We start from the raw sequence: 11,558 nt of genomic DNA, 5'->3' as shown, positions 1-11,558 counted from the left end.
CATGTGTCAGACACCTTACAGCAACAGGCACAGAGTCCCAGACTCACATCGGTCCTGGAGAGCGCCAGAGTCAGCTGAGAGCAGCACCCGCGTGAACCCCCATGGTGAGGAACCTGAGAGAATGGGAATTCCCTGGTGGTCTGGGGGTTAGGACTCTGCGTTCTCACTGCCAAGGGCATGGGGGTGATCTCTGGTTGAGGAACTAAAATCCCACAAGCTGTATGACACAACCAGAAAAATAAACCAATAAAAATAAATTGAAAAAAAAAGAACACGCAGCCTTCCTTGGTGTTCCAGGGGTGAAGAAGCTGTCTGCCGATGCAATGCACGGGACACAGGTTTGATCCCTGGTCTAGGAAGATTCCATATGCCGCAAGGCAACAACTACTGAGCCTGTATGCCGTGGAGCCGGGCTCCGCAACAAGAGTAACCACCGCAGTGAGAAACCTGCGCGCAGCAACAAAGACCAAGTGCAGCCAAAAATAAATTTACGGAAGAACACGAGGGAATGAAAGAAACTGTATGATGGTCATGTTCATGTTGGGGGACAGAGTGGAAACACGGTCCCCAAACCAGGGATCATATTACCCACCTGTAGGGTTATTATCCAGGACTGACTGGGGTGTTGATTGGAATGATCACCCCTGCCCCTCAGGCCTCCTCCTTCTGGAAATGATCTGTGGTGTTCATTTGGTTCTCACTATATACTGATCTTTTACCTCCCTATTTATCCTGTTAGAGGTCAGGGTATCTTTACAAGCCTCCCTGGGATGGTCCCGGACGCAACGGATGCTGACTGGTCAAGGAAATTCGGTGATCCTGAGAGGGCTGAACGTTCAGACACCCTAGGACAACTGTCACTGCCCCTCACTTTGACCCCGGCTCCCTGCGTCCACTCTGCTGGCCCTGCTGGCCTGGCCCAGAAATGCCAGAGTCACATCTTCCCGTGCTGTATTTTCTGCACTAAGTCCAAGAAGCTGTTGGACACGGAGAGACTGTCACTCACTTTCTCAGCTTCCTCCTGAAGAGCGTGTGTGTGTCAGAAAAACTGTTATCGGAGAATGTAAATATTGCAGGCATGTGCACTGGTATAAATGGCCTCCTTTTCCTGGTTGTTCACTGTCTTCCCACTGAGACACACAAGCTGCCTCCCCAGGCACAATTAGATCACACCCAGACGCGCCATCTTTCACGCCTCTGCAGGGTGCGGTGAGCTAGGGTGTCCTCACAAGAGTGCTCCAAGCTGAGTGCACAGAGAAGCCCCAGAGGGGGCGGCTGCAGTGTGAGGCTTCAGTGTATGCACAAGGCCAGGGGTGAGCGCAGCCTGGAATTCAGTGCTCTCAGCATGTTTGCCAAGCCCGCCTTCTTCCACGGCCCACTCCCCGTGCCAGGCAAATTCACACAGACACTTTCTAGGCTGGTGGGCTGGTGCGAGCATCTGGTTTTTTCTACATGTAATGGGAAGCCTTTCAGGGTAACCAACTCTGCAACAGTGTGGACTCCACAGGGCACTGGGACATCTCAGTGTCTTGAGCACCTCCACCCTCCACATCAGTGCTCATATCTCCTAGACCCAGAAAACACATACTGCACGAATCACAAAGATTGTTTAACATGTGGAAAGTAAGGCCAGATCTGTCCATTTTAAGCACAACCCTAAACCAGCCATTCTCTGGCTCAGAGATCTTCCGTAGCTCAGTAATCCCCACAACAAGTCAAGCTCCCTATCAGGACCTTATGATTATCCATAATCAGACACCGATTAACCCACCCAGCCTCATCTCTTCCACATCCCAACGCACCCACTAACCTGGACGACCAGGCTTCACGTTCTCTCATCCCTCTACTGAGAAACCATGCAGGCCTGGTACAAACCACCCCCTCACCAGGCCCAACTCAGATATGACCTCCTTCATGAAACTTGATACCCTGCCCTCTGCACCGTCCACTGCTCCTTCCAGACCCTTATTTGTAACTTATGTGGATGTCCTGTTATGTCTACTGGAAATGGAAGCTCTTTGAAAGAGACGGAAGCATCTTATCTTTGATATCTCTAACAATGATGCTCTATCAAGGTTTTATAAAGGAGTGTCACTTAGAAATAGCATTCTGAGATACAACGTCTTATTCTAAAGCCAAGATTGAAAGGACCCGAGTGGTCCATACCAGGATTTGTTGGTTGCCTGCGTGCTCCGTTGTGTCAGACTCTCAGTGACCCCCATGGACTTGGGCCCGCCAAGCACCTCTATCTACGGGATTCTTCAGGCAAGAAAACTGGAGCGGGTTGCCGTTTCCTTCTCCGGGGGATCTTCCCAACCCAGGGATCGAACTCATGTCTCATCAAAGCTTTCAGTGACCAAGTCACCCTGTGCCAAGGAGAAAGGATGCAAAAGACAGTGAGCCCCAAGCAGACAAGGGCCTGTCCTGCTTGTCTGACCTCGTTAGCAAAGTCGCCTGGTAGACGCACTTTGATCAGGACAACAGGTCTGGAGCAGCCCCAGGCTGTCCCTTTTCAGAACCCTTGTTTCTGGAGCTTTGGATTCTTTCGTATAATCCTCTCTGGTTTTTGTTTGTTTGTTTTTATATGAAGACCTTGGAAAGTAGTGTATAAACTACTTTTATAGACAATTTCAAAAGCACTAAAGAGCTGCTATTTAAAATGATTGCTTTTGTAAATAGTGGCCTTGGATTTGTTCCATAGATTTCTACCCCAGCTCTTTCTAAAATGAAAGACGTCTTTGTGGGAATGTGGTACCCCACAGGTAGGCGGGGCACCTGCAATGCTGGCAGTGGAGCTCTGGGGGAATGGGCTGTTGGCTCCCCAGGCTTCAGGCTGTCTCTGCCAGGGCCTGGGGCGCAGGAAGGCAGCACTGGGCAGAAAGTCAAGGCGTGTCCGGGAAGCTGAGCTCCACCATGAAGCAGCAAACCAGAGACAGTCCCGGAGCCTATGCTTTGCAAGGAGGATTCACACAATGACTATTCAGTGTCAATTCCATTAGATGGTTAGATAGCATTACCAACTCAGTGGACATGAACTTGAGCAAACTCTGAGAGACAGTGAAGGACAGGGAAGCCTGGCATGCTGTCGTCTATGGGGTCACAAAGAGTTGGACATGACTCGGTGACTGAACAACAAGTACCTTTGGGGAATAAAGAAAAAGTGGTCACTCTGACATTTAAAGGGGGAACCTAAGCAAGTGGACTCAGAACCATCTTGTCTGAGAGTGACCTTTGAGCTGGGATCTGTAGGAAAGGCAAGTGTATGGCAGGGTTGGAGGCTTGCAGATGGAGTGTCCCGACTAGGGGGAACTGGATGGGCTTAGGGCTTGGGTGGGAGGCCACTTGTGGATTTCATAGACACGAGAAAAAATCAGAGTGAGCTGGGGTGATGTGGGCCGGGGCCAGACCACATAGGGCCTCTGGATTTGGGAAATGACTGAAGGATTCTGAGAGCAGTATTTTTACTAGATCCCTTTGGCTACAGTATAAGATTGCAGGGGTGTTGGAGTATAAAAGACAAAGGACTCTCACCAGCTCAAGTTTTGGGCATGTGCCCCCCCCCCCACCCCGCCCACCTTGGGAGCAAACACTGAAGATAGGCCTTTTGAGAGTCATGAGAGGAAGAACTTCCCTGGGTCCCCAACCCAGCCAGGGGTGCACACAGACACCTCAGTGCTTCGCGTCTGCTCACCTTCTGAGTGACTCACTCACTAACAAGAGGGTGGGGGTAGAACACAGGCCTGAGATTTCTCTTTAGCATAATCATTGCTCAATTAATTACCTTCACCATTTGTGCTGGAAATAATCAAGATGACTTGTGTGTGATGACACCCAGTCTTCCTGGGTGCCCTTTCCTGCCCTGCATTACAGCTGGGGCATCGGGGTACAGGAGCCTGGATTCTCACGTGTATGGACACGCCGCTGCCAGGGAAGGGAGGTGGGGCGGGAGTGAGGGTGTGGGCAGACCACTCAGCTGTCCGGGACTGTGTCAACAGTGGGCCTGGGAGGACAGCCAGAGGGCTGCAAGCTACAGTCTGGGCAAAGTCAGAAGGGGACCAGGATGAGACAGGAAGCCCAGAGAAGCGAGGGCAGAAAAGGGCATTTCCAGGCCCCATATGAGCAGGAGGAAGGAGTTTTAGCTACAGAGACAGAAATGGACTGCGTTTCCAAGCAGATTGCCTCAACACTGTCAGAACTTTGGAGTATTAACCTTTTGTGCAAACAAAGCAAGATGCTGGCCAATTAATTCAGTGATTCTCTTCCACAAACATTTGGCGAGAGGCCAGGTGTTCTGCCCTGGGGATACAAATATGAACAAGACAGTCTGAGTCCACAATTTTACAAAGCTTAAGTGTCTCATGGAAAACAGGCAATGACAAGATAGCATCATAAGGGCCAAAACAGGGGCAAAAGAGCAGGGAAGGAGCATAGTGTGAAACTGACCACCTGGGAATCAAGACTTCTGGAAGCTGAAACGAGGTGGAGACCTGTGAGCCCAACACAAACTAGCCACACGAAGGGGCGGGGGGTTCCGGGCCGAGTCGCCAGCTTGTAAGACTCAACAGTGACAAACAGGGCACATTCGAAGTTGGACAGTGGGGACACATGAGAAGCCCCTGGGAGCTGTGTCATGAAGGGCTTGGCAACTACTTTCCCTTTGGGTTCTATCCTGCAGGCCACCCACAACTAGGCCATAAACTCCACAGTAACCAGTGTCTCCATGGCAACTACATAGTGGCTGTGCGATACAGGACCTCAGTAAGTGGTTGTTGATGACTCAAGGGAGGGGTAGAGGGATACTGGGGAGGAGTTTTGGTGGCGGGGGTGGGGGGGAGGTCATTCTTTTTAATGGTTTCTAAAAGTTGAAATGTCTGTTAATTATACAAAGTCTTTTGTTTCACATTAGAGATTAAATGACTAAACCTGCAGTTGCTAGTCATGTTCTCAGTCACTCATAGTAAGAGTTTCACAAAACCAGACCTTTGTCTGTTTTGGGAAGGGGCCTGGGAAAGAAATGAACAGTGAAGTGGATGGGAGATACTGATGACTTTACCGTTTTGCCCAGGGCTGGAATTCTCTTCCTTCTGCTGAGAAAAATAAAATCAAAAGCTGTGGGGAGCAATATCTGATGAAGTTTTGGTCTATTATTAAAATTTATTTCTCATAAGGGAGCTCTTCCATCCCAGAGAATTCAAGCAAGCCTTTTCTATTTGAAGGTGATGTTATGGACCAAGTATAATGTGTGTGGCTGAACAGAGCCACACGGGTCTCATGTTTCAATACAGCTTGTGAGCAAGGCACTTCATTCCAGACTATCTTCTCAGAGATGCATAAAAAGCAAACCACCTTAAAAAAGACTTGTCCTACCTTGGAGCACAGGGAAGGCCTGCTTACTGCTTGTTATAAAGGAGCTGATTCTCTTGAGCTCAGGGTTCCGCTAATACACCTCACTGCTTATATACTCATTCGTCTGGGCCCGTATTTGTCACCTGCCTTGGGACTTGGAGGCAAAGGAATGGACACAAATAGGCTGAAGCTTATCCTGAGTCCCTCGGACTGCAAGGAAATCAACCCTGAATATTCATTGGAAGGACTGATGCTGAAGCTCCAATACTTTGGCCACCTGATGCGAAGAACCGACTCATTGGAAAGACCCTGATGCTGGGGAAGAATGAAGGCAGGAGGAGAAGGGGACGACAGAGGACGAGATGGCTGGATGATATCATCGACTCAATGGACATGAGTTTGAGCAAACTCTGGGGGATGGTGATGGACTGGGAAGCATGGTGTGCTGCAATCCATGGGGTCGCAGAGTCGGACACAACTGAGCAACGAACAACAGCAATCAATCCTGTTCCCTGGGCCATGAGTAATCAAGTCTTCTGCAGCCTCCATGACATTGGCAGGTTTATGCGCAGGCTCAGAGCTGTGGTAAATCTCAGCCTTCGATACACCCTTCCTAGAAATGGTTTCCTACCACATTTCAGCATTCTTGGTCACTCACGATGAATTTACCAAAACAACATGGATACTTACACTGCTAATACAGTAACTGTTTTTAAAAGATTATAAAATCTAAAAGTATCTTTTATTTTAAAAAATTCATTTAAATTGAAGCATAGCTGATTTATAACGTTGTATTTATTTTTAATTTTGGCCACACCTATGACATGTGGGACCCTAGGTGCCCCATCAGGGACTGAACCTGAACCCCTGCATTGGAAGGCAGAGTCTTAACACCGGACTGCCAGGCAAGTTCCTAAGAGTCCCTTTAAACACTTTTCCAACAGATATCTTCTAAAGGGGCAGTAGGCCTCACACAAGTGAATGACAGAAATCTAAAAAGAAAACAAAAAATCAAGAAACTGAATACAGTAGAAATTATCTGGGAGAGAAGCCATTTTTATAAAACATAGATGACTTTTTAATTCAGTATATTCCATTAGCAGAGGATTCTGTCTGAAGTAAACCAGAACACTTAATACAGTACAAGATGTTTTTGTTTTGTTTTTATAGGGACCACTAAGGCAAGATCTGTATCTCTGTGTGGAACTGATTTTCAAAGGGACAGAAGTGGTCTTTGATCTTTCTGAACCACTTGTCTTCAAACTCTTTCGAAGACCCGATCACCAAGGCAGTCAGGGCCGCGGGGCCAACACACTTGACCTCTGTGTGAACCTCATCTCTGATTTTTTCTGGGACGATATCTTCGCCCATAACCTGCAATAGGAGGGGGGAAGAAAGATAAAACTCTTTCCCAATAACAGGTGCAGCAGACACGGAATGGAAGACCATGCTAGTCGTCAAATGCAAAGGATTTCACACAAAAGCAGAACTTCTTCAGCAGCCAGGGGACAACTCTGACAATTCAACATACTGAAAAGATGTTTATGAAGTAGTGATCCAAGACCACCTGCGTGAATATCCTACTGCTACTCTATTTCCCTGAGTGAACATGTCAGGGAGGCACAAACGTGGCAGGACTACCACTCAGGCCACAGAGAGTGCCGAGTCGACCTTCGTATATCACAGAGCATCTTTGGAGGGCAAGAACGCAACCGTGAGGGGTTCTCCTCCTTGTAAAGGACAGAAGAGCAAGCTTGGGAGGAACATAACTGCTACTGTGCAGAGAGCACAGACCTTCTTATGAAGTTCTCCAGAGACGCCAAAGGCAGCAAACAGCTGAGCATCGAGCAGGTGAGTCTGCTCTTTCCTGACCCAGAGAGACTCCAACCCTCCAGGATGGTCACCACAGCAACCCCAGAGACCTGTGAGCGCGCCAGCTCTCTGAAGGCGCAACACTGCCCCCTACTGGTGAGAACCAGGTCCAGATTCTGTGTGAGCTTCTCTTCGACAAGACACCCACACAGCTGCGTTTGCAGGAAGCTTGGATCTGAACCTACTATGTGATGGGACCACTTTTGGTAAGGACAGTGAACATTTCCCACCCCAAACATTTCCCACCAATCATCATGAAAAGTCAGGGAGCCAGCTGGCAGGGATGTGGTAGAGGGAACTGGTCACTTGGATTTGGACTAGATGATCTCTAGGTTTCCTACAAACCCTGAGGTCCTCTGTGTTCGTGAATACTCAAATCATAGTGGATTAGAAACCCACTCAAAGAACAGGTTCCACTGGCTTTAAATCTTCAAAGACTACTTACTGTTTGAGGCAAAGGCTGACAGCATGAGTAGCAACCGTCAGGATTTATTAAAGCATGGTAATTTCATCAATTGGAAGACAATTTCTGTTTTTCTATCCTGACATTTCTAAAAACCAAGTTGTATCTTATAACCACTGCTGTGTCATAGTATAAAAAGCATCTTACTTTTCTTTTAGTGGCACATCAATTAATGATGTGTCTTAACAACTGACGACTGCTTGGGCTCAATGAAATGTAGAATTTTAAAATCTGAGATATAACACCAAAAGTGTATTTTTTTAATTAAAAAATAGAGAATGTAATGTAACAGTATTCAAACAATGCAATATTTCAAAAAGAGAGCTCAGCAGGTGCATAATTCACAGACAGAGAACTATTATCCATCACACATGGTGAAGAACATGAAGATGTTTAAGACATCTCCTAAGGATGCCTTACCGGGCTTCCTAGGTGGCTCAGTGGTAAAGAATCTGCCTGCCAAGCAGGAGACACGGGTTTGATTCCCGGGTTGGGAAGATGCCCTGGAGAAGGAAATGGCAACCCACTCCAGTATTCTTGCCTGGGAAATCCCATGGACCAAAGAGCCTGGCGGGCTACAGTCCATGGGATCGCAAGCGGTGGATAACAACAACAAAGGCTGTCTTACAAGGAACTCAAAATCTAGCTGAAAAGATAAGACACTCTTATATTTTCAGGGGCCCAAAGAGCTACCTAATTCAGCAATCACTCTATTAAGCTCAGAGGGAGAAAATGCCACAGATCAGGACGTTCAGTAAAAGGTTCCTGGAGGATGTGTGACCCAGGCTGGGTCTCTGAGGGTGAGAATAGTAAGTAGATGGAGATGGGAAAACCGATGACAGGTATGTTAGACCTGGGAGATTAGTCCAGTGGAAGCAAAAGGTTTGTGGAAGGAATGACCAGGCCCTAAGTCTGAGATTACTCTCAGGAAGGCCTCAGACACCATATCAAGGCACCAGAACTAGACCTGACCTCGAAGGTAATGGTGACACATTGAATTTTAGTTTTTAAAACAAGCAGGTAACATGGTCAAAGCCATGTTTTAAGATGAGCCCAGCAGCACAGGTGAAGACAGATCTGCAGGGAGAGAGAGAGGAGCCAAGGCAGGAGGTCACTATGAGAGTCAGATGTGAGGCAACGGAACTAGGGTGTTGGCCGTGGGCCCTGCAGGAGGTGAGACTGGAGAGGAGAGGCCACAGCGAGGGACGGTCAGGTCTGGGTCAAAGGAGAAAGACAGGTAGGATCGATGAAACAAACTAAGTCTAGAACAAAGACACGGCTCTCTCTAGCTCCCCTCTGCTTCCCCTCAGCAGGTACTTACTGATGGCCAAGTCTACGCTGGGCGCTGACCAGAGACTGACTAAAGGTAGTTTTGCCAAGTAGCCTCATTTTACATTTGTACTCGAAGTCACAGCAGATCAATAATCAACTTGGATTAATGACTCCTAAGTCACTGATCTGAGATGGGAGACAAGTGTTCCAAAGATGGGACCAGAGACACAGACTGGAGGGTCCATTACCCCAGGGGTGACAACAGGAACTACAAGCATGGTTATGATTTGTGTGGGAGAAAGACACAGAACAGAGAGCTGAGTGAAAGCTCAGGGAATGTCACTACTTAAGACATGGGAAACCAGTAGAGTTCCAAACAGCAGAGGAAGAAATAAAGGAGAAAAGAGATGAGTATTTTTAGCAGTTCAGCTGCTCAGAAGCAAGGAAGAGGGAACTAAACGTGAGTGGTCAATGGCGCTGAATGCTATGAAAGATGGGAAGCAGAGAGGAAGGGAAAGCAGCTGTGAACTCGGGAGAGATGGTCTATCTGTATGTCTGAGGGTTCAAGGGAATGAGCCCACGGAAGGGGAAGGCAGAAAAAAGGCTCAAAGAGAACAGACGGGAGTGATGACCCCAGAAGAGGGAAAAGGGGTCCAGGTGACAGCTTAGTCTGCAGGAAGAAGACAGGATAGATAGACCATCAGCAGTTCTTGAAAGAACGATGTTAGAAGGTATATGTATAAAGAGCTATTCTCCTGGGAAAAGTGCTTGAGCTGTCAAGTTTCAATTACATATTAAAAGGAATTAGCATGAATAACATAAACTTATAGATAATCTCCAAACGCCATGTTAAGAAATTTCAAGACCTTTTTTTTTTTTTTTTACATTTTTGACCACAAAGCAAGACATACAGGATCTTAAGTTTCCCCAGCAGGGATCAAATCCAGGTCCCCTGCAGTGTGGAAGCCTGGAGTCTTAACCACTGGACCATCACAGAAAGCCTTATCAATTAGCATATTTTTTAAAAAGCTAATACCAGTTAAACAAAATTGACATTTGAGTTTCTAAGCAACTGTCAAAGTAATAACAGGGTGGAGCAGAAAGAAAATGGACTTGAAGCTGGAGGGGTTCCCATTTACTTCTGCCACTTAAAATCTGACCTTAGGCAAGTCACAGCCTTTGTGAGCCTCACCCCAGCTCTGTCCCTCCCACAGGCTGTTATGAGGACAAATGGGGGGAAAGACAGACAAAAGAGCTGCCCAGATGTCAACATTCATTCATTCAGCACTCACGAAACAATTATGGGGCCTTTCTGATGTTCAAGTAGGCAGGTGCTAACAAGCACCGACAAGTAAATGAACTTGCTGCAGGACAGAGAGGAGGAAGAGGCCACTTTCGGCAGTTAAGTGATCAAAAGGTACGGGAAGAAGGGAGACAGAAGTCCTCTAGAAGATGCAATTTAGCCCTGTGTTTTTTTGGTTTTTTCTTAATGGTCTCGGAGCCAGGAAAAATATCTGTGATGCTTCATTTCACATAAACCCTGGGGGACACACTCACCTCTGCTATCAACAGCAAAGTGTCTTCTTTGAAGCTGAACCTTTTCATTTTATCTTCAATTTCCTGCTGAGTCTTTAAGTTCCTCTCCAAAGCAAACGATGTTTGCTGAGATTGGGCAAGCTGAAGCAAAAGCCTGAAAAACAGCAGGTCCCAGTCTGGAGGCACCCGAGAAGGACAAAGACCCGTTCATACACAGCACTGGCAATGGGCTGGAAGCGAGTCCTCTAGGCTAAGGAGAAGGTCCTCACCTTCATCTGAATCCCTAAAGCTCTTTACTCTCAACGAATTGCACATCATTACACTGGAGAACCATCTTTTCTAAAATTCATAGACCAAGTTTCCAAAGGAACCTTCAGAGAGCAAGACCTCGAAAGGGCTTCCTGTAGAAGTCAGGCGACTGAAAGCACAAACGATTTCAAGTGAAGAGAACAAGGCTCCCCATCAGAGGCTCCTCCCCAGAAGTGCCAGGAGGAGTTCCTTTGAAGTTGGTGCTCTGTGACCCTTAGGTCTTCCTGAAGCCACAGCAACCCGATCTCAAGGACTAAGGAGGTTCTCCAGCATGCTTCAATTACTTGAAGCAGGACCAAACCTTCAGTGACCCTCTGATAACCACTTTACAATCAGCTCACCCCTGACCTCCCCATCATGGCCGTACCCTGGTCCCCTCTCTTCTTCTTCCTGCTCTCCTCTCACAGCTCTTTCTCTTCACTGTTTTCTAGAACACTGAGTGTGCAGATTGTTCCAATTTCCCTCTGGCCTCACTGCTATACCCAGAAGCAGCGCTCTCCTGTTCACTCATTTCCTGCCTTCAGAAATGCACATACTACTCCAGGTACTGAGGGATACTGGTGAGCAAAACAGACAGGTTTCTGCCTCAAGGAGCGGAAGGAGGATGATCACAGGTAATAAGCTAGTCTCAGGCAGTGATGAAGGCCATGAAACAAACACTTGACACAGGATGGAGGAAGCGTCTACCTCAGACAGGGCTGTGACGGAAGGATTTTCTGAGCCACCATTCACGCTAAGGTTCAGATGGTGAGGAAGCAGC

At 47.5% G+C, this 11,558-nt stretch overlaps 1 protein-coding gene across 5 annotated transcripts in view; it reads right to left on the bottom strand.

Moving 5' to 3' along the window:
- Positions 1-11,558, bottom strand: part of C14H8orf76 (chromosome 14 C8orf76 homolog) — a 32,302-nt gene that overhangs the window by 10,410 nt on the left and 10,334 nt on the right. For 2 of the 5 annotated variants that reach the window (XM_061438680.1, XM_061438682.1), the window contains 2 exons: positions 10,511-10,643; positions 6,124-6,720 (listed from right to left, as the gene is read on the bottom strand). In XM_061438680.1, the coding sequence (XP_061294664.1) occupies positions 6,523-6,720; positions 10,511-10,643 (331 nt within the window). In that variant the 3' untranslated portion in view covers positions 6,124-6,522. Of the gene's footprint in view, positions 1-6,123; positions 6,721-10,510; positions 10,644-11,558 lie in introns of those variants that run through there. The other 3 variants (XM_061438681.1, XM_061438684.1, XR_009740801.1) reach the window with 3 other exon arrangements.

Source organism: Bos javanicus, chromosome 14 (assembly GCF_032452875.1).
Source record: "Bos javanicus breed banteng chromosome 14, ARS-OSU_banteng_1.0, whole genome shotgun sequence".
In the NCBI taxonomy this organism is placed as follows: domain Eukaryota; kingdom Metazoa; phylum Chordata; class Mammalia; order Artiodactyla; family Bovidae; genus Bos; species Bos javanicus.
The sequence above is the reverse complement of the archived record's forward strand: the minus strand, read 5'-3'. Positions and strand labels throughout refer to the sequence as shown.